The sequence below is a fragment of the Petaurus breviceps genome, unplaced genomic scaffold (assembly GCF_028583685.1).
Source record: "Petaurus breviceps papuanus isolate PSGF00001 unplaced genomic scaffold, PetGlider_PUasm1.0 91041, whole genome shotgun sequence".
NCBI lineage: Eukaryota > Metazoa > Chordata > Mammalia > Diprotodontia > Petauridae > Petaurus > Petaurus breviceps.
This window is the reverse complement of record NW_027187400.1, coordinates 9,429,289-9,452,722: the sequence shown is the minus strand read 5'-3', so window position 1 is coordinate 9,452,722 and position 23,434 is coordinate 9,429,289. Positions and strand designations below refer to the sequence as shown.

Genomic DNA, 23,434 nt, shown 5'->3' with positions numbered 1-23,434 from the left:
GGGGGACGGTGCATACAGAGGGTACCGTAATGTAGCGTGTAGCGCAGGGGATCACCTTCACTACAGTAGCAATCTCAATAGGGCTTATTTTCGGGGGAGGGCTTATTTTAGAGGAATCTTACACAGTAAGGGGAGGGCTTATTTTCGGGATAGGTCTTATTATCGGGGAAACACGGTAGGTGGTACAGTACACAGAGCTTCAAGCCTAGAGTCAGGAGGACCTGAGTTCAAATATAGCCTCAGATATTAGCTGTGTGACCCTGGGCAAGTCACTTAACCCTTTTTTGCCTTAGTTCCTCATCTGTAAAATGAACTAGATCACCTCTGAAGCCCCTTCTAAATCTGTGATACTATGACCAGAAGACCTTATATATCCCTTTGAACCATAATAATCTCTGAGTCTAAGAAAAGGAGTATAGTAAGTGCTGAGACAAGGAAGTTTTATGTGACTGGGCCAGAATTTGAAAACTATACCCCATCTCTTTGCATTACTGCCTGCCTATGTCTCTGGGTTTTCATTATAACTGCCACAGAGAACAGGGTTTTCTACCAGTAAAAATGAATTTATTCATCAAGAGCTGTTTTAAAAGACATTTTTTTCCAATCCTTCCTTGCTGTTAATAAACCATTTCAGGGAATGCCCTTTGTGAGGAGGTTGATTTGGGTGTTTGGGGGGATGGTGTTTATTGTGTAAAAAACAAAATACATAAAAAATTAAAGTGTACTTCATTGCAACCCAGGGGTCTGCCTATCTCACTCATCTCCTGTCCTGGTTCTAGGGGTAACAATTCTTGAGTCACCCACCTCTCTATTTAAGACTGGAGATCTTATTTATAAAGAAAAAATAACTTTGAAAGACTTGAGAACTCTGATCAATGTAATGATCAACCAGGAGTCCAGGGGACTGATGAGGAAGCATGTTGCCCCCTTCTGGATAAGAGGTAATATAGCATTGAGATGCAGAGTGAGACAAACACTTAGAGCATGCAGGAATTTGCTTTGCTTGATTGAGTATGTTGTGAAGGTTTTATTTATTATTTTTGTTCACTTAGGCTGGGGGAATGAAGAGAGAGAAAATAAATATTTTAATTAAATTAAGTTAATTAAATTAAAAAAACTATTCCAAAGATCTCTGGGTATCAATTAAAAAAAAACCCCCAAGAGGCTATAATCAAGGCTCGACTTAGAAAAATGAACTGTTTCTCCCAGGTATACACAATATTTAATGTGATAAAAGTGTGATTTCATGATAAACAATTAATGAACCTGTTCCAAAGTCTTGTGATCTCATGTAATATAAGCAATTTCAGCAAAAGGACATATTGAATGGGGTTTTTTGGTAATTTTAAAAAATTATTATAAACTTAAATACAAAACAAGAAAAGAAAAAAAAATTCCATTACACAGCAGAACATAAGAGAGGATTCAATCTAAAACAATAAATTTCCATTTCAAGAAAACCTGCAGAATAAATACTACACATTATTTTCAAAGCTGCCCAGCTTTGCTTTCTCATCGGTTTTCTTTTGTTCTTTGCCGTGCACTTTTTACTTTATTTCTTCTCCTCCCCACCCCCACCCCCCGCCGAAGGCTACAATTAAGCACAGATATATGTACATATACACAGGTATCTATAAGCATACACATAGGGGAGGCTAGGTGGCAAAGTGAATAGAGCACCAGCCCTGGAGTCAGGAGGACCTGAGTTCAAATCCGGTCTCAGACACTTAACACTTGCCAGCCATGTGACCTTTGGCAAGTCACTTAACTGAAAGTGCCATGCCCACTCCCCTCCAAAAAGCAAAAAATAAAAATGTAAAACAAAAAAAATCCATACACGTATCTATGCATGTACATTCATCCACATATATATAAGACCGTACTATGTTTGTTTCCTTCTGTCATCTGTTTCTCTGAAGGCTGATAGCATCTTCCTTCATAAGTCCAAGTCTTTCCTTGTTTTTCTAAATCGATCAGTTCATCATTTCCTACATCACAGCAACATTCCAACTCAATCACATTCTATCTGTCCATGAAACTTTTCCCCAAATTTTCTTCATTCCTCCTATCCTTGGCTACATAGGTTTTATGTATAACAGAAATTTTAACTTAAAATAATCAAAATTATTCAGTTTATGCTTCAACAATCCTCCCCCCTCATAATATAGTTTAAGTTCTGATATTGCTGACTCTACTTCCCTTGCATCTCTTTTTCGCCTGGTTTCTTTGAAGTTCCTGATCTTTTGTTCTTCCAAATGAACTTCATTAGTACATATGGAATGGTAAAAATAAGGAAGTGCTATATAAATGCTAGAGACAGCAGGTAAGTAGCACATTGGGTAGAGTGCTGGGCCTGGAGCCAAGAAGAGCTGTGCGCAAAGTGACTGGGCAAATTACTTAACCTCTGTCTGCCTCTGTTTCCTTAAGGGGATAATAATAGTACCTACCCTGTAGGTTTGTTAGGAGGATCAAATAAGATAAATATTTGTAAAGTGCTTAGCACAGTACCTGGTATACAGTAGGCACTTAATAAATACTTATTCTTTTCCTGTCCCCTTCAAGCAAAGACTGAATAACCCAGCCTTGGCTTGTCTAGTAAATCCTCTGTATTAGTAAATAACATTTCTATAGTAGTTTAAAGTTTACAAAACTCTTTTCATATTTTATCTAATTTGAAACTCACAACTTTTTGAGGTAAGTAGTATTATTCTTGCTTGATAGAAGAAGAAACCGAGACCCATGCAACTAGAAGTATCAGAAGCAGGATCTGAACCCCTCTTCTAAGACTAGCTTAGCACTCTCTTAAGCTAATCAAGCAACACACATTTCCTAAAGGCCCACTTCAGGCCAGGCATTCTGGAGATACAAAGAGGGGAGGGAGAAATAGGAAAACAAAAATGCACCTACCCTCATGGAGTTTACACTCAATTGGGGGATAAGCATTTGCAAAATGAAGATCAGGTAATTGTAGGGAACGAGATACTGGCACCTGGGAAGAATCAAGAAAGGCTTCATGTAGACTATGGTCCTCAGCTGGACTCCAGTTTTGAAGGCAGCTGCCCACACCAGTCAGCCCTGAGGGACCCCTGAGAGACCCCTGAGCCCCTGAAGCCAGGTGGCTTTGCCCTTGGCTTACAGACCCCAATGAATGGCCTGTGGGTGCTCAGTGGGTGGGGCTGGGAGGGCTGAGGTGACCTAGCCAGGAGGCAGGTCGTCCTGAGCTGTGGCAGAACTCTTTGCTAGTGACTGGTTCTTCCTGATCACACTTGCCAGGCTAGAGGAGAGGGTCAAAGGAGCAAATAGTGAGGGGCCCCTGGGTCTAAGGGGAAGGGTCTCAAGGGTCAATCCTTTCCTCCAGAGCTGATAGGGGTTACTGCTTTTTCCTGGGGGGGAGAGGAGGGGAGAAAGGAACCCATTTCAACCCCAGGTATCCTTCCTTCTGCTTCCTTCCCCTAGTCCCATCCTGCCCCTGGTCAATCCTTTCTTCTCACCCTGCTGGTCTGGTTTCCCCTACTCTCCTGCATTTCTCCTTCCCGGGCACAACCCCCCCTCCCCCCCGCCCCAGCCAACCTTGGCTAAGCAGAAGGGAGGTAGGTTTGATCTTGAGACTAGTCTTTGAGGTGTCCATCCGTCCCTCCCTCTCTCTCTCTACTCCACCCAAAAGTCTAGGCCATGGCGAAAGAAAAGATGCAATCCACCCCGTGGTCATGTGGACTCCAGCAAAGCTACCACCACTGGACACCTCTTCTATAAATGCAGGGGGATTGAGAAGAGGACCATTGAAAAGTGCAAGAAGGCGGCAGCTGAAGAGAGAGGCTGTCCTCCAAGCCAGACCTCTGAGGGTCCCCTTCACACCTTAGAGATAACTGATGACAACAGGAGTTGTCATGACAACAGGAGCCATTTACAAACAGACAATACTGCCAAAGCCCAGTTTTATAACTCGAAAGGACAGGGATTGGACCTGTAATGCCATAGGGGACCCCTAGATGAAGAAATGCCCCCTACCAATGTAGGTCAGAACCTCTTCTGCAAGTTAAGTTTGGGGAAGCTGCCTAGAGCCCAGAGAGAATATAGGACTTGTCCATAGCTGGACTAGAGCCTAGGTATTCCTGGTTTTGAGGCCAGCCCTCTAACCCAGTTACAAAACTCTTTACATCCTTTATCTAATTTGAAACACAACTTTTTGAGGTAAGTAGAATTATTCTCATTTGTGCAGCGGATAGCACACTGGGCCTAGTCAGGAAGACTCATCTTCCTGAGTTCAAATCCAACTTCAGACACTTACTAGCCCTGTGACCCTGGGCGAGTCACTTCACCCTGTTTGCCTCAGTTTCCTCATGTGTAAAAAATGAGCTGGAGAAGGAAATGACCAACTGCTCTAGGATCTCTGCCAAGAAAATCCCAAATGGAGTACTAGAGAATTGGACATGACTGAAACAACTGAATAGCAACTCTAACCACTACACCATATTGATTTTTGGTCTACGATATTAGAATTATTATTGATGGGGGCAGCTAGGTAGCGCAGTGAATAGAGCACCAGCCCTGGAGTCAGGAGGACCTGAGCTCAAATCTGGCCTCAGACACTTAACAACAAAAACTAGCCGTGTGACCTTGGGCGAGTCACTTAACCCCAATTGCCCTACCCTGCCCCTCCCCCGCAAAAAAAAAAAGGAATTATTATTGATGTCTTGCATGAACAAAATATCATAGCTTTTCCTCCCCAAAAATGATTTCTCTAATGCCTTTGAGTATGTGTATGTGCTGGGGAAATAGAAATATCTATACTTTCCATCCCTGGGAAAGATTCAAATTGGAAATTCTCACCACCTCCTCCCCTTCCTCCTTTCTCTTGTCCTGGCATCCATCATAGTCACTTGCATTGATATCAGCCTTTCCTACCACCCCCTTAAACTATAGATCTAGATCTTTTCTTCCCTTTATTATTATTCTCCCAGGAAGAATTACCCATCCTCTGGGACTCTCCTTCCTTACTACCCACTCACTCCCCAACTCTTAGCCATTTGGCCTCAGACCTACCCAGTCTACTCAAATGTATCCTCCCTGACATTCCCAACTAACCTTTTTTTTTTTTTTTTTGCTATTCCAAATATTTTAATAAGAGCTTTCTGCAAGGCATTTCCAACACCAGTTTTTGAAGATAAACTCCGTTGGAGAGAGAGAATACAGAACACAGGTGGCCACGGAGCTGAGGCATTTTCTTGATTTGGGGCAGGACCTGAGAGTCCACTGTTTTCTGATCAGCCTGGCCCTACTCTGTAATCTCTTATTTTTCTTCTGTATCAAAAATCTCTCCTTCTTGGTGTCTAGGTTATAGTCTCTTCTTCTTGAAGTAAGCATTAGTAAGATTTGGAATTTTTACACCTGAAAGGTTACCCCTGGGAGAGGTAGTAATGATAGATTTCTGAAGGGTCCTTCTCAGAGGAACATGGTTGATGGTCAGAGGTCTGGCAAGCCACTAGCCAGATGCTTCAGGAAAACCCCAATCTTGCCCCTGTGGCGGCCAGTGAGCATGATCAGAATGGTGTCCAGGGTGATGCCAGCTCTAAGCCTTCTCACATGCTGCCTGAAGGGCTTTTTGCCATGACTTAGCAGCTTTCTAGGCATGTCCGCAGTAGGGTACCACCCGGGCATCTTGCGAATCTTTACCAGATTCCTCCCTTCTTATCACCACCAACTGGCTTTGGGACAGTAGCGGGCACCTGCTCTTTCTTTTTCCTTTAGATGTGGGTTTTTGGTGCAGAGTATTCCCACTTGTACATAGCTCTCCGGGAATACATTGTAGGCCTGGAGGGTCTACTGATCCCGCAGGCCAGGACTGTTCCCACTGCAGTGCTTTGAAGGCTTTTTCACCACCTCCTCAGCCACATCTTCCTTTTTGTTCTCCTTCTTTTCCTTTCTGACCTTCTCTTCCTTTGCTTCCTTTGGGGGCTTTTTGCCTGCCATCTTGAGAGCAGGGAAAGAGCCTCAACGAACTTCTTAATCACTAAAGCCTATAGTGGTTTTTTACCCAGTCCTCCTTGACATTTCTATAGTGTTTGATACATGGACACATACCCCTTCCTTCTACTTATACTCTCCTCCCTTGACTTAGCTGACCCTACTCTCTTCCTTTTTTGACCCTTCCTTCTAAGAAGAGATGCCTTGGAATCGTCTATTTCCCACCACTTGAATTTATCTCACCTCCCCTGCTTCTCGGCCTCAGGCCTCACACCTCTTCTAATAATAATGATTGAATATATGTATGTACATATATGTGTATATACAGACATGTGTGTACATGTATATGTGTATTGTGCATATATGTGTGTAGATAGACAATTAGAAATATAAGGTTTGTGAAATGTTTAATTATATTATCTCATTTGATGCAACAGCGTAAAGTAAAATACCAAGACCAGGGGTGGGGAACCTGCTGCCTTGATTTCACATGTGGCCGCAGGCTCCCCACCCCTGACCAAGACTGTGATCCCCATTTTACAGGCGTGCTCAGAGCTAGCGAGTCCAGAGGTGAGATTTAAATCTGCCTCCTCCTGCTTCCCAGTACAGTGCCCTAACCATTTGGCACACCACCTGTCTCTACTCAGCTCCTTAGAGAGCTCCTCTGCTCCCTTGAGTTCAGTTATCATTTCCACTCCACTGGTTCCCCAAATCTATACAAGTGACCCCAGTCTCCTTCCTGAGTCCTGGTCTTCTGTTTCACTGGGATAAACTTGACAAGTAAAATTGAACCCCATCCCCCCTCCCCAAAAGCCCCCACCTTTCCCCCTCCCTCTCTTTTTTTTTTTTTTTTTGCTTTTTGGAGGGCCATTGGGGTTAAGCGACTTGCTCAGGGTCACACATAGTTTTTATGTTGTGTCTGAGTCTGGATTTGAACTCAGGTCCTCCTGACTCCAGGGCTGGTGCTCTATTCACTGTGCTACCTAGCTGCCCCTCCCCTTCTCTTTCTATTGAAGGTAATACTACCTTCTCAGGCTTTCAGGATCAGATCCCTGAACTTTCCTTTTAATGTTTCTTTTTCCTCATTCCTAGCCAATTCTACCTCCCAAATATGTCTTCTTCTTTCTATCTATGTAATGAGGATACTAGCTTAGGGTCTCCCCACCTCTCCCAGGCACTGAAAGTCTCCCTGTCCCTGCTCCTTCCCCTCTCCAGTTCATCTGTAACTGCCAAAAAGATTTCTCCTAATAACACATGGGTCCAAGCATATCACTACTTTGCTCAAAAAATTTTATTGCTTGGTCTTTTTTCTCAGATGCTAACTGTGTGACCCTGGGCGAGTCACTTAACTCTGTTTGCCTCAGTTTCCTCATCTGTAAAATGTGTTGGAGAAGGAAATGGCAAACTAATCTAGTATCTTTGCTTAAAAAAACTCTAAATGGGGTCATGAGGGGTTGGACATGAATGAAGCAACTGAACAGCAAACTTTTTCCTATAGGATAAAATACAGACTCCTTAGGCATTCAAGGCTTTCTACAATTGGACTGCCCATATCCCTTTCCAACTTCCTTTCACATTGTTCCCTTTAAAGTTGACTTTCTGGCTAATTCTAGACCACTTGGACAGGTAGTTAGCACAGTGGGTAGGACAAGTCAGGAAGACGAGTTCCAATCTGGTTTCATACACTGACAAGCTGTGAGACCCTGGACAAGTCACTTAACCTCTGTTTGCCTCAGTTTCTTCAGCAGTAAAATGGGAATAATAACATGACCTACCTCAAAAGGTTGTTGTGAGATTCAAATGGGGAAATAATTGTAAAGGGTTTAGAACATTGCTTGGTACATAGTAGGTACCATATAAATGCTTATTCCTTTCCTTCCCACTATGTGTGTTCTAACTCAGTAGTCTGTCTCCCTTCTCCATGGGTTCAGACAGCCTATTCCCCTTGCCTAGAATATATTTTCCAACATTATTATGCTTCATTTCCCTTTCACATGCTCTTTGGTTCAGCCAAACTGGCCTCCTTTTATTCTCCACACAGTAGTCCATCTCCCACCTCTGCACCTTTGCAATGGCTGTCTCCCACACCTTGACTGCCCTCCCTCTTCACCTCTTCCTTTTAGAATCCCTAGTTTCCTTCAAAGCTCAAGCTCCAGGCTCTTACATGAGGCCTTTCCTGATCCCATCCCTCCCCCTCTAAAATTTCCATGTTTTTATTTTGCATATGCTGATCTGCCTACATGCTATGTCCCAGATAGAACATGAGCTCCTTGAGGGCAGCTGTTTCTCTTTTACCTAGGCACCCCAAGTGGTCGAACAGCACCAGATATGTCAATGTTAGTCATCCTCTCTACTTATTGAAACCTTTCTTTTCTTCCTCTACTCTTGCAGGAAGCTTTCTGGGTAAGATCTCACCACTCCACCCATCCTCAAGCTGAAATCAATCCCACCCTCCTCAGATTTTCCCAGAGCCCTCTGTGGTATCCTTCCTTTATTCCCCACTGCCCCCATCACATCTGACCTTATATTATACTTGTTTGTACAGAGATCACATTGTGCTCCCTGGTCCCCAGTTGGGGAAGTCCCTTGAGGGCAGTGGCTGTCTAATTCTTTCATCTTTCCTTCCCTAGACACCCTCAGAGCCCAGCACCAAGGAAACACTCAAAAACTTTTGTTTAAATTGAATTGCCTCAGGACATTGTTATTTGAGGTAGGTAGTGAATGTTAGATTATGCCATCTAACACATGTTAAACCTTGGAAGGGAGGGGAGAGATAACCTGGCATAACAGATAGACCTTGGAACTTGGAGTCAGGAAGCGGTGTGTTCAAATCCTGTCCAAGACACTTGCCAGCTGTGTGACCTTAGAGATGACATATTTCACTTTTCTGTGACTCAGTTTCCTCATCTATAAAATGAGAGGGTTAGGCTTAACCTCTAAGGTTTCTTCCAATTTTAAATCTATGATCCTAGGAATTTCCCCAGGTCACACAACCAGTAAGAGGTGAAATTGGGACTCATATCTAGGTGACATAATTCCAAGCACCATATTTTAAGAGTTGCCTGGGGGGCACTGAGATTTGCTGAAGTTCTACCTCTGGTAGTGTCAGTGGTCAAGCAATCAAACAGCAGTTTATCCGTTAAGTGCCTGGGGGCCATCTCCAGTCACCTGGGTCCATATACGGCCACTTGACCCAAATGTCTCCAGAGGAGAAAGTGAGACTAGTGACTCCCTATAATCCAGTTTACTTGCAGGTCTTGGCATCTTCTGCCTAATACTGTGGTCCTCTAGGAGAATGAAGGGCAAACAACAACATTAAGTGCCTACTCTGGGCCAGGCACTGTTTTAGATATGTCTGTTACAAAAACAAAAGCAAGTACAGTCCCTATTCTCAAGGAACTTACAGTCGGGAGAACAAACACCTACATATACAGTTATATGCAAAATAGATAACATGGTGATTTTTGAGAGGAAAGCATCAGCAGCTGGGGGCACCAGGAAAGGTCTCGTATAGAAGGTGGCACTGAAGTAGACTCCTTAAAGGAACTAGGGATTCTGAGAGATAGGTGAGGAGGTATGATAGATGGTCCGTACAAAGTCTTGGAGGTGGGAGATGGAATGGCATACATGAGGAAGAGCAAGAAAGTCATTTTGGCTGGACCAAAGTGTGCCTTGGTACAAATAGTGTTCAATTTGGAGAGAAAGGTAAATTGGGGCATGTCTGTGAAGGGCTTTAAATGACAGAGGAGTTTAGACTTAATCCTGGAGGGACTGGCTTGCTCTCTTTCTCTCTCTCTCTCTCTCTCTCTCTCTCTCTCTCTCTCTCTCTCTCTCTCTCTCTCTCTCTCTCTCTCTCTCTCCCTCTCTCTGTCTCTCTGTCTCTCTCTCTGTCTCTGTCTCTCTCTCTCTGTCTCTCTCTCTCTGTCTCTCTCTCTCTCTGTCTGTCTTTCTCTGTCTCTCTCCCTCTCTGTCTCTCTCTGTCTCTCTGTCTCTGTCCATGGTCACTCGGCCTCTCTAAAACATCTAACTTAATTCTTGTGCTGATGCCGAGGGAAGTACAAAAATAGATGTAATCCCTGCCTGGATTAAGATGCATTTATTCCCTGCCCTTAAAAATTATGATCTAAAAGGGAAAGCAAAAGCTACACACACACACACAAATATTGTATAATACTATGACTTTGTGGGGATGGATGCTTTCTAAACATAACACCCATACACATACACTCTGATAAATGACCTTTAAGAGTTGTCCGCGTTGTAAATTCACCATCTGATCATCCTGAGTCTCCCTTTCCTTGGTTGGGCTGTTCATCAAACAGCCTGGGCTTAGATTTAGCTTAGAAATACTTAACTGAGCCCCCATGGCCTTCAAGAGCCCAAAGTCCCGACCAGGCCACCACGAGGCATCAGGGAAGGTCTTGAGTGGAAGGCAATAAATATCCCAGCTATAGAAATACACAGGTACCAAGGGCTGCCCACCAACCAATATCATGCATCTGCTCTGTTCCGGGCATTGGGCTGGCTTCAGATCTTCTAGGAGATCTGATGAAGGGAAGAAGCATCATTGGCCTGTGGGAAGAGAGTAGAGACGTAGCCTCTGAGCAGGACAGGACCTTCTCAGGTGGTCGTAGAAAAAGCTGGGGACGGCTCTCGCTCTGCATCTCCACCTCCAGCTTCCCTGGTTTCCTCCAAGCTGCGGCTAAAACCCTGCCTTCCAGAAGGTTTTAAGCTTTAACTGCCTTAACCCTTCCCTCTGGCAACTCTTTCCCATTTAGTCTATATATAGCTACTCTGTATATATTTATTTGCTTTAGTCTCCATCTTCAGACAGTAAGCTCTTCCAGGGCAAAGACCAAGTATCCCCAGCATTTACCTAGAACAAAGGAGGTGCTTAATTAGTGTGTATTGACTATTACACTCTCCCTGCCCTCTTTATTCTAGTGACTAGTTAGACTGCCCTACAGCATTTACCCTTTCCTCCCACTTCAGTGTCTTTGGCCATGCTGTTTCCTAGGCTTAAATATCCTCCTTTCCCTTCTTTGCCTATTGAAATTCTGTTGTCATTGAGTTGTTTCAGTCATGTCCTACTGGAATCAGACACTAGAATGGTTTGCCATTTCCTTCTCCAGCTCATTTTAGAGAGGAGGAAACTGAGACAAACAAGGTAAAGTGACTTGCCCAGGGTCACACAGCTAGTAAGTGTCTGAGGCCAAATTTGAACACAGGAAGATGAGTCTTCCTGGTTACAAGCCCAGTGCTCTAACTAGCTGCCCCTAAGTGAAATCCTGCCCATCCTTCACAGTTTAGCTCCGATGCCATCTCCCTGAAGCTCTCCTTCATTTCCCTCCCTGGCTTACTTTTAAGTTCCAACTAAAATCCCGTATTTTACAGGCATGCTTTCCTAACCCCTCTTAGTTCTGGTGCCTTCTCTCTTTTAATTAGTTCCCATTCATCTTGTCTATCACCCATTGTACACATTTGTTTATTGTCTCCCCCGGTAAGCTCCTTGAGGGGAGGGATTATCTTTTACGTCTTCTTTGTATCCTTGTCATTTAGCATGGTGCCTGGCACACTGTAGATACTTAATAAATGTCTTTTAACTACCTGGCACCAATTGGTCCTGTCCTTGACTCATAGATTCTGGTCCTGGTTTTATGCCCCTACTTTCTCCTGACATATACAGCTGAGTCTCCTCTCTGCTGGACCCTCTATCTGTTTGCCTTTTGCACATAGCGGACCTTCCTGGACTTCATGATCTCCACAAACTTATTCTGCAAAGCTGAAATTAGCTCTGAAACTGACTTTTGCAGCATCCTCTCACCCCTCTGACTGGAGGGCATGGAGGGCGGGCTTTGGATCCTCCACCACCGGAGGGTCACTCAATCATTTCCCACCAGCTGTTCTCTTTATGATCTCCAGAAAGTGAAAATATACAAGATGAAATCAACTCTGAAACTCTCCCCTCTTCATATGCTGTCAATCTTCCTGAAAGACTTCATCAGACCCCAGTGAAGGTAACCTTTCTTCCTGGGAAAAGGGGGAAAGGGAGAAGAGAATGGCATTTGCTCTTTCATTTTCAATCTCTTCCTCCCCCGCCCCCCAGTCTTTTCCCCTTTTGTTCCCATGATTGGCTCTCAGTCTTCTCCAGGGGTGTGAACATCATCATCGGCAAGGTGGTGTGAAATTCTATTAAGAAGCCTCCTTTTCAAGTAAAACTGAAATGGATTAATGGTGATTAATTTTACTCCAAACTCAAATTTAATATTTTATCTAGATCTCTAGACTGGCATTAGAATCACTCTCTACTCACAGAGGGAAGGACTGTCCCTTGATTTAAATCCTGAAGTTAGAAGAGTGAATGGAATGGATTAGAACTAGATACTAAAAGTCAAATCAAACAGAACTTAGAGGAATGAGTACATTCCACATGTATGGATTGGGGAAGAATTCATGACTAAATAAGCAAGAGAAAGCATCACATAAGATAAAATAGATAATTTTGTCCATATAAAATGTAGGGTTTTGTACAAATTTAATGTACTTAAATTAGAAGACAAGCATGTAAATGGGGGGGGGAGTGTCTTTGCTGCAAGTTTCTCTGATAAAGGCCTCATATCCAAGATATATAAGGAACTGACTTGAAATTATGAAACGGAGTAATTTTCCGATTAATAAATGGTCAAAGGATCTGATAGCCAGCATTTACATAGTGTTTTATGGTTGCAAAGTGTTTTATAAATATGACCTCATTTGATCCTCACAACAACCCTAGCAAGGAAGTATTATTCCCTATTTTTCATATGAAGAAACTGAGATAGACAGGTTAAGTGACTTCTCTAAGGTCATGAAACTAATAACTGCCTGAGGTAGCATTTGAACTCAGGTCTTTCTGACTCCAAGTCCTGACTTCTATCTGCTCTACCACTTAACTTCTGAATAGTCTGCTTTTTAAATAAGCAGTTTTCAAAGAAAGAAATCTCAGCAATCAACAGCCACATTAAAAAAAAAATGCACTGGCCCTGGAGTCAGGAGGACCTGAGTTCAAATCCGACCTCAGATACTTGACGCTTACTAGCTGTGTGACCTTGGGCAAGTCACTTAACCCCAACTGCCTTGCCTTCCCTCCTCCCATGAAAACAAATAAATAAATAAACTGTGCATATTAGGCACAGCTACTTGGTTTAGTGGATAGAGGAGTTAGGAAGGCCTGGATTTAAATCTGGTCTCAGACACTTACTAGCTATGGAACCCTGGGAAAGTTATTTGACTTCTGTCTGCCTCAGTTTCCTCAGTCATAAAATAATACCAGTGATAATACTAGCACCTACTTCCCAAGGTTGTTGTGAGGATCAAAAGAGATGTTTATAATGGGCTTAGCACATAATAGTGCCTAATAAAAGTGTTTCCTTCCTTCCTTCATTCCTTCCTTCCTTTCCCTTTTTTCCTTTCTTTCCTTCCTTCCTTCTTTCTATTCTTTCTTCCTTCCAGTTAGCTATATCACTACTAGGTTTATACCTCAAGATATCAAAGAATGAATGGAAGGATCCAAATGTACAAAAATATTTCTAGTAGCTCTTTTCCTAGCATCTTGGAAATTAAGGGAGTTTCTTCTTATTGGCTAAACAGATTATAGTGTGTAACCTAGGCTAGGCTGACCATGCCCAGTTTGCCTAACATGAAGGCACCCTAGAGGGATCTTTGGGGCATGTCCAGATTGCCTGAGTTATGGGTAATGGAATATTATTATGCTATAAATGATGAACTGGACAATTTCGGAGGAGACCGAGACTGTGACCTGATACAGACCAAAGTGAGCAGAAGTAGAACAATTTATATGAATGATAACAACATTGTAGAGAAAAATAATCTTAAAAGACTTTAGAACTTTGATCAACTCAGAGATAAAGCATGAGCCCAAAACAAGCCAGGTGCCTTCTAACAGAGAGCTAAGGGATTACTGCACTATGCATATATGTATCCAGATCTTTATTTTTCTTGTTCAGCGGGGGTCAGTGGGCAAGACAGATTATAAATGTAGGCTTAAATAAATGGATGATAAATGAATAGAAGGAAGGAAGGGAGAGAGAGGAAGGAAGGAAGAACAAAGGGGTCTGGAGAACTTGGCTACAAGGATCCAGTTGATGAATTTCAGTATTTTCTAAAGGCTCCCCTTCCTGGCTTTCACACTTTGGGAGACTAGAGGAAAAAAGGGCTTGTCTGACTCCTCTGACAGCTTCATGTCTGGGCATGCCCTACTACACAGAGAATACAAAGGACCCACTGAAATGTTAAAAATCATATTAGAATATTTTGGAAAACAGAATGTCAGAGCTGGGAGGACCCTTAGAATACAGAATGTCAGATGGGGAGGAAGCTCAGAACCTAGAATGTCAGAATCTAGAGGGCCCTTAGAACCCATGATGTCAGAGCTGGAAGGGCCCTTAGAACACAGGGTGTCAGAGCTGGGAGGGCCCCTAGAACCCAGGATGTCAGAGCTGGGAGGGCCCTTAGAATACAGGATGTTAGAGATGGAAGGAGCCTTAGAACACAGAACACAGAGAGCACTTAGAACATAAGATTTTAGAGTTGGAGGAGACCTTAGAAAAAAGATTCTTATTATTGTGCTATAAGAAATGTTGAGCATGTGGACTTCAGAAAAACCTGGAAAGACTTATATGAACTGATGCTGAGTGAAATGAGAAGAACCAGAAGAACGTTGTACACAGTAGCAACCACATTGTGCAATAACCGACTTTGAGGGGCAGCTGGTAGAACAATGAATAGAGCACTGGCCCTGGAATCAGGAGGAACTGAGTTCAAATGTGACCTCAGACATTTGACACAATTACTACCGGTAGCTGTGTGACCTTGGGCAAGTCACTTAACCCCAATTGCCTTACATTGCTCAAAAAAACCCACAAACAACTGACTATGATAGACTTAGCTCTTTTCAGCAATGCAAGGATATATGACAACTCCAAAAGACTCTAAGTAGAAAATACTGTCAACATCCAGAGAAAGAACTTTGGAGTTTGAATGAGGATGGAGCTTTCTATTTGCTCTCCTTTTCTTTTGTTGTTTTGTTCTGTTTCTTTCTTCTCGTGGTTCCTCCCATTAGTTCTAATTCTTCTTTACATCATGACTAATGTGAAAATATGTTTAATATGAATGCATAAGTAGGGCCTATATCAGACTGCATGCCATTGGGGACAGGGGGGAGGAAAAGAAGGAGGAAAAAATTTAAAACTCAAAATCTTATGGAAGTGAATGTTGAAAACTAAAAATAAATTAATTAATTATATAAAAAAAAGAAACTATCTCAGAGACTTTAGAATGCTAAAAAAGAAAAAAGATTCTTAACCTGGACTCTATGGATAGATTTCAGGAAGTCTAGAAACTCGGATTAGGGGTGGGGAGGGAAATACATCTTTATTTTTGCTAATCTTTGTTTTCCTTTGTAATCTCAAGTTTTTAATTTTATGCATTGAAGAGGTCTATAACACCAAAAAGGTTGAACCCCTGCCTTAGAACACAGAATGTTGGAAAACAGCAGAGTATGAGATCATTTAGTCCAAGCCCCTCATTTTGCAGGGGAGTAAACTGAGGTCCAGGAGGGGAAGTGACTGGCCTACGCATAATTACCCCGCGCTACAAGTAACAGAGGGGACTAGAACGGGTTCTTAGACCTAGTTCCTGGCATGTGTTGGACAGGAGACCTCTATTCTGCTTTTCTCATCACCCCTGGGATTTGGGGAGATGGGTGTGGAAGATCAAAGTCTTTTTAAGAGATTCCTCCAAAGATAGTTTTAAAGGGCATTTATAGTTTGAATGAAGCAATCAACAGACATTGATTAATGTCCCCCTCCACCACTTTGGGGGGACAAAGTTTTTTCTCACTGCTCACTCTGACCTGAGTCAGCCAGCCAGGACTGGGACTCCCAAGCTGCCCTGCCCCTGGGTGCCACCAGGTGGCAGCAGCAGCAGGAGCCACACGAGCGCTCCGCCCCTTCCTCCTCCCCTCTCTCTATGATTTCGCCGTCCATGAGGTCAGCGTTAGGGTTGCCTCACGTCCCATAAGGCCTCGGGTCGGAAGCTCCATCCTCTCTTCCGCTTCGCCACCATGGCGGTGAGTAGCCGCGGGTATGGGTCTGTTACCCCCATCCATCGCCATCCTCCCTGCGACGGGCACATCGGGGCTGCGACCCTGGTCGGCCACAGGCCTCGGGGCCTGCTCCGTCCCCCTAGCGGGACTGGAGAGGGCTCCGTAGGCCAGGCGCTCTAGGCTATGCCCCGGGCCGTCGGGCCCCGAGGAGGCCGCGGGAGGAGCGGGTGCCGGGGCTTGGCCACTTTCTCTTCTCCTGGACCAGCTCCAGGGACCCTCGGACGCAGGGGGGAGGAGGGCTGCACGAGATCCCGGAAATACGGAGGGGCAGTCGCGGCCGACGTGGGTTAGCCCTGGTCCCCTTGGGATCAGGTCCCGACTAGCTGTGTGCTACAAGCAGGGCGCTCGGATCTCGGTCCGGTCCGCCTCGTCTGTAAAATGAGGGCTCGGGCTGCGCATGGTGCCGGCAGTGCTTTGTTGTGAGGCTCGGGCGGGGCGATGCGTGTAAAGCGCGGCCGGACCCTTCACGGAAGGGGCGGAGGGGTCTTTGCCCGGGCGTGTTTGTGAGTATGGAGGAGCCCGGTGGAGCTGAGAGCTTGCAGCCCCAGCTTGTCCTCTCCCTGCCCGCATTTGTGACCAGCACTGCGTGTGCTACGTAAAAAGTGTTTAAAAAGGCAGGCAAGGAACTCGTAGTGTAATGGAGGAGACAGCTTGCAAAAACTACGTACAGATGGGATAGATCAGATACTCTCAGGAGGAGGCGATAAGTGATGTTAAGTAGGACGTGACATATGTGTTCAGGAAGGTAAAGTTTAAGATGGAACCTGAAGGAAGCCTGGAGCATTATAGGCATGTGGAGGGCCACGGAGTCGGTGAAAACATAGGAAGTGTGAGCTTTAGCATCCTTTGCAAAAGGGGGATCTTTTAAGGGTTCTTGGGGTTGTGATTGTGGAGAATCAAGTGATTTAATGATCACAGATAAGGGGAAAATCTGTGTATCTGACTCCTAATTCTACTTTAAGATTATTTGACTTGACATGATCTTTAACATGGGTACCCCTTTATGTCAGCACCCCTACTCTCCCTTCCCAAAACATATAAAATATATTATAGTTTTTAGCCAGTGGTCTCAAGACTTAATAGAAAGAAACTTAGTTTCTGAACCCAACTTTTATCTTTTCAATTACATGAATATCTGCCAAATTTCTCTGGAGAGTGCTATGCTCAGGGGGGTTAAAAAGTTTGGAAAATGGCAATCCCTGTTGCTAGTAGGTGGATAAGATTATAACTAGATAACAGTGATAAAACGTATACCTGTATTTATAAGAGTATTGAGGCTAGAGAAAACAGTGCTTTGCTAGGTCCGCAGGGAAGGAGCAAAATAAACTTAATGGATAAGGTGAAATTTGAGTGGAACTTTTAAAGATGAGTGGAAATTAAACCTGAAAAGGAGGCAGACATTGGAAATAGGTGGTGGCATGAGAGTGCAAGGTGTTAGGTGGAAATTTGTGTAATCGTGTGGCCTTTAGATTTCAGAGAAATCTCAGCCTTATTAAGCAGAACCAAGAGAACGATTTTTTTGCAATAATAACATTGTAAAGACATAGTTGAAAGACTTAGAAATTCTGATCAATATGAAGACCAACCATGATTCCAAAGGACTTATGTAAGAACATAGTTGATAAGGCTCAGTGCACATTGGGACATATTTTTGGACATGATCAACTTTGGAATTTGTTTTGCTTGACAACACGTTTGTAACACAGGTTTTGGTTTTCTTTAACATTGATTAGGGAAAATTCCTGTGGCTTCAACCTGCAACTTACTTATCTGTAAGAGAAGCAGAACGGCTATTACTCTTAGTGACAGGAATGTTATGGACACTATCTTTATTTACTTGTTGAAGACTATTGGCTGTGATGAAGGTGGCAGTTGTTGCAGAAATTTTGGTGTGCTGACCAGTGTAGTTAATTCTCTTGCAGCAAGATCAGGGTGAAAAGGAAAACCCCATGCGGGAACTTCGAATCCGTAAGCTCTGCCTCAACATCTGTGTTGGGGAGAGTGGAGATCGACTGACCCGGGCGGCCAAAGTGTTGGAGCAGCTCACAGGCCAAACCCCAGTGTTCTCCAAAGGTAAGTGTGAAACCAGATCCAGGAGAGGCAGAGTCCTGGGGCTTGATCCTTCCCCTTTACAGTGTGAGAGCTGTAAACCCCTCCAAGGCTCTTGGTAAAAAAACCTTCCTAAGGAGTAGCTGGTGTAGTGGTAAGAGGACGGAAATTACGAGTCAGGATCTGGGTTTTACTTTCACTGCAAAGTTGTATAACTTTAAGAGGTTCTCAAACCTGTTTCCTCCTGTATGAAAATGAGAGGGTAGAAGAAAACTGGCTAGGGGGCTCAGTGGATAAGTTGCTGGGCCTAGAGTCAGGAAGATCTGAGTTAAAATCTGACCTTTCAAGTTACTTAAACCCTAGTTTCCTCATCTGTAAAGTGAGCTAGAGAAAGAAATGCCAAGGTCTTCCAGTGTCTCTGCCAAGCAAACACAAATGGGGTCACAAAGAGTTGAGACAATATTTGACATTCCTCCCAGGTCTGACATTCTATGATTCTGTGATTACTTTTAGTAAAGATTAAAGAAAGGTGCAGCAGAAGGTTAGGGCATTAGAGGTTTCAGTCTTGGCAAAATGTAAGCATAATTCAATCTAGTCAGTTGTGTGTACATTTTGGATTTTTTTTTTTGGAGGGCAATTGGGGTTAAGTGACTTGCCCTGGGGTCACACGGCTAGTTTTTGTGTGTCTGAGGTTGGATTAGAACCCAGGTCCCCCTGACTCCAGGGCAGGTGCTCTATTCACTGTGCCACCTAGCTACCCCTACATTTTGGATTTAAAAGAGGCCAGGAGGAAGTTTTGATTTGCTGAGGTGTATTGTAAAGAAGGCAGATCTGGAATAATAGCTCTTTAGAGGAGCTCTATGTTTGAATAGCTGGACAGTGTATATTTGATTAAAGAGTTTGCTTATTTAAATACATTCAGAGGCGGAGTAGTTGGACTTTTTATTGTAGCTTGAGGTTTGCCCTCATGTGCCCTGGGAAAGTTTTCAGCAAAAAATCCTGACTTTGAACTTCTGATTCCTAATCTGTGTTGGGTGTCTTGGGAACCTTAGTCAGGTATTGTATTTAAGTTATAAATTTAATCTAGCTGAGGATAGTGGCCAGAAAGCAGTGGGGTATGATTTTCAAAAAGCACTAGGCTGGGCTTCAGGAGTCCTGGATTCTAGTCTCACTTCCCTTGCTGTGTGGTAGTAAGCAGGTGACCCAGTCTCTCTGGGTTTTAGTTTCTTCTTATGTAAGGTGAAGGGTTTTGCCTGGAATTCTATCCATGTTACTCCTATAAGATTCTCTGAATCTCAGAAGGGTTGATTGGCATTTGGGGCACTTGCCTCTCTTTTGTCCTGTTGGACCATGACACTGTTATTGGAAAAGAGGTGGGCTGATGGTTAAGAACTCCAGAGTGGTTCCTAATGGCCTTATCAATCTCTCCTGCAGCTCGCTATACTGTCCGATCTTTTGGAATCAGGAGAAATGAGAAGATCGCCGTTCACTGTACTGTCCGTGGGGCCAAAGCTGAAGAGATTCTGGAGAAGGGGCTGAAGGTGAGGCTTGATCCTAGAACTATATATTAACTTGTTCAGTGAGCATTTGTTGACTTCTCTTCTAGGGTACCTTATGTCAGATGATATTGGGGATAAAATAACCATTTTCTCTTCTCTACTGCCCGGCTACAGAAGCATCATTTGTATCACTCTGTCTCAGAGGTGGTGGAGAGTCCACAATCTAGTATCATATATTCCCTGTCCTCCTTTGGGACCTCCGATGCGCTTATTCATTCTGTGCATGGCAGGAGTTCTTTGTAGTTGCCTGAAATCCAGCTGTGGGCATTTGTTTTCTCCTCTTCAAAGTGAGAAATTTGGATTAGATTCTCTTTAAGGTCTAGGCAGCTGAGCTCAGTGTGTCAGCGTGAATTGTGAACTGTTGTACTTCTCTTTCCTCAGGTACGAGAATATGAGTTAAGGAAAAATAACTTCTCGGACACCGGCAACTTTGGCTTTGGGATCCAGGAACACATTGATCTGGGGATTAAATATGACCCGAGCATCGGCATCTATGGCTTGGACTTCTATGTGGTATGGGCACCTTGTTTTTTGTTGTTCTCTTTGTCCTCTGGGAAGGGAATGCACACATTTGATTTGTGCTGATGCCTTCAGCCTCTTCCTCTACCAAAACTTTTGCCAGGAAGGCACATTTGAATGACTGTTCAGTTACTAGCCTTCATCTCTACTCCCATCTCTTCTTTGGGGATACTAGTCAAGGAAGCAGACGAGCCAGAATTTGGAAGTGGGTAATGAGACTGTGTGGCCTTGGGCAAGTCACCCTCTTCTCGCCACAGTTCCCTCCATCTGTAAAATGAAGTGTTGGTTGGGATGATTGCAGATTCAATTCTTCAGACATCCCCTGGGGCTCTAAATCCAGTGAATATAGATTGGAAACCTGAACTGGTTTCAATGCAGTGTTTCTCCTCAGAAGACTTGGATTCTGTTCTGCATCATTCCCCTCTCTCCTTAATGCATGCTTCTCCTGTGATTTGTATCAGTTTCCTGGCCCCGGTACCCTCCCTCTTTGCCCCCTTGGGCTCTCTGGCCCTGTGCCTTTTTTCTTTTTGGGGGGAAGGCAGGGCAATTGGGGTTAAGTGACTTGCCAAAGGTCACAGGCTAGTAAGTGTTAAGTACCTGAGGCTGGATTTGAATGCTTGTCCTCCTGACTCCAAGGCCACCCAGCGGCCCCCCTGTGCCAACTTCTAATGACCTTCCTGTCCAACTAAGCCTGAGTGCACTCCCAATAGGAGAGGATGATCATAATCTCTTCCATGATTGCCTCAGCTCAGTGTCCAGCTAGGTATGGAAATTCCTGCCTTGTTAAGTCACTTGAATTCCCTGGACCATTATCTCTAACAGGAGGGGAAGAGTTGGACTGTTTCTGGGTTGTGAGGATTGCGCTTGGTTAGGCACCATAGAAAGTGGATTGGAATTAATTGCAGAGGCAGGACCAAACCGTTTTCTGGCTTTTCACACACAGGCAGTGATCCTTGCTTCCCAGCCTTATTGTTCATTGGGTACTTGTGTAGTGCTTGTTGTGCTAAAGAATGCCTTGCAGGCTAGAAAGGAAATAGTCACAAACTGAAAAGTGGGTGTTGAGAGAGAACTCAGCAAGTTATTGAGAGATCTTTGGGAAGGATTAGTGATGCCGAATCATAGCCTTTAGCTTTCATTTCTGGATAAGAAGATGAAAGCCATTGTGGGGGTGGGGCAGAGGGAGCCCCAGCCATCTGCCCCCTCGGGGACTTTTTCCAGCCACATGCATCTCTGGTTGGTACCTTAACCCTGGGCCAGCAAGTTGATTGTTGACTGTTTGTGGGGCAGGTGCTGGGCAGGCCTGGGTTCAGCATTGCAGACAAGAAACGTAGGACAGGCTGCATCGGGGCCAAACACAGAATTGGCAAAGAGGAAGCCATGCGCTGGTTCCAGCAAAAGGTAAGAGGATTCTTCTCTTTGTCCTCTTTTGAGAAAAGGATGCTTAAGTCTGCTTGGAGGAACATTCAGGAGGCTGAGGATGGCCTAACTTGAGTGGGGGAAAATATCTTTGATATGATTAGTTTCATGAAAAGACTTTCTGAAAGTAGTTAGTCTGGGTCCAGACTGCCAGAGGGGTCTGTGACAAAGAAAATTAAGAACCCCACGTCCAGAGTAAAGATTGAGGCCAAAGTGGGTGGTTTATCTCATCAGGGGGCACTGGGAGATGCCTCCCCCTCTGCTGCTACCTCCTGTAGAAAAAAGAATTGTGGGAATTATTCTTCCCATAGGTTTGCCTTAGTTCGAAGTTATGGCCAGTTATTAAAATGAGAACTTCCTACATTTTTTTTACAACCTGAGGTTGAATCAAATACAGTAGATAGCAAACTTGTTAGCAAATGTTGATCCATTGACTTTGCTTACTTAAAATTACAAAAGGGAGCCGGGTTTTTGATAAACAAAGTCACTAGAGCTATTGTTTAATTTCCTCCTGTTTCCTCTGATTCTGAAAAAAAAATCTTTTTTCTCTTTCAGTACGATGGCATCATCCTTCCTGGAAAATAAAGTCCTATTTTCTATTAAAAGGTCAATAAAATGACCCCTGAAGTGTATTCTGTATTGTTTTCTGTGGAAGGAGCCCATCCTCATGTGCCTGCCTGGATGGCAGTGCCTGACAGGGCACAGCATTTGGAGTTGAGAACACCTGGGGTGAATGCCACCTCTCTTCCTGACTACATTTGTTACCTCAGACTTTTCCTCTTCGTCTCAGTTTCCTTCTATAAAAGTATTCTTCAACCCTCATAGAGCTCTGAGCTCTCCTGGCCATCTTCAGCCAGTTCATGCCCCCACACTGCCAGCTCACTGAAAAACCACAGCATTTTTTTTTTTTTACCTGAAAAACTTTGCAGAGGGTGATTTGGCCCCCTCATTTTAGGATGATGGTGGAATTGCAGCCCTGTGAGGGGCTAATGACAAAATATTACAAACCGTTGTATGGTGAAGAAATGTGAGTCTCAGAGAGATGATTGCCATGGTCATAAAGCTAAGTAATGTTGGAACTTTGATTGGGCCCAAGTCTCCTGAACCCCAATACTCTTTTTTTTTTTTAAGCAAGTGGGGTTAAGTAACTTGCTCAAGGTTACACAGCCAGTTATTTCTGGGTGTGGTGCTGAGTGTCTAAGCCCAGATTTGATCCCAGGTCATCCTGACTGGGACCGGTGCTCTCGCTGTGCCACCTGTCCGCCCCTCAAATCCAGTACTCTTAATGTGCCCAAAGATGGGGAGCGATAGGCCCAATACCTCAGTGAATTAGTCACTGAGCCTCAGACATCATTGCTAATGTGAAGCTTGTGCGCTGGTTTCTTTGTGTAGTCAACAACCTCTCTAAATCTGAGTCCTTCCATTTTAAAGTGGTTTTGATGCCTTCAGGCCTGGACAGCCCCATTACTACACACCCCCGCCTTAGCTCCAGAGTGGTGGCTTATATTGACCAGTCGCTGGGGAGGGGAGCCTGTTTCTCAGGATACAGAACCTTTTCCAGAGCATTTTGCCATGTCAGCACTGCCTTAGTGGTGTCCAAGACTGAGGCTGGGCCCTGCCACTGCACTGCTTTCCTCTTACCCCCACTGGAGCTCTGGTTTTTAGGGTTCCCAGGAGTTAGAGGGCATGACTGCTAACCAGTCTTCAGTGCTAATTGTTATTTGAAAATAGTAACAACAGTGAACAAAAATGACCGCAAAGT

At 44.0% G+C, this 23,434-nt stretch overlaps 1 protein-coding gene across 1 annotated transcript; it reads left to right on the top strand.

The window, feature by feature from the left end:
- The first annotated feature begins 15,938 nt into the window (after window positions 1-15,938).
- RPL11 (ribosomal protein L11) lies at window positions 15,939-22,304 on the top strand. Its single transcript, XM_069079541.1, has 6 exons — window positions 15,939-16,093; window positions 18,052-18,202; window positions 19,613-19,719; window positions 20,119-20,250; window positions 21,544-21,654; window positions 22,228-22,304. The coding sequence occupies exons 1-6, from the start codon at window positions 16,088-16,090 to the stop codon at window positions 22,255-22,257; spliced, it is 537 nt and encodes a 178-aa protein (XP_068935642.1). The 5' UTR covers window positions 15,939-16,087; the 3' UTR covers window positions 22,258-22,304.
- The last annotated feature ends 1,130 nt before the right edge of the window (window positions 22,305-23,434 follow it).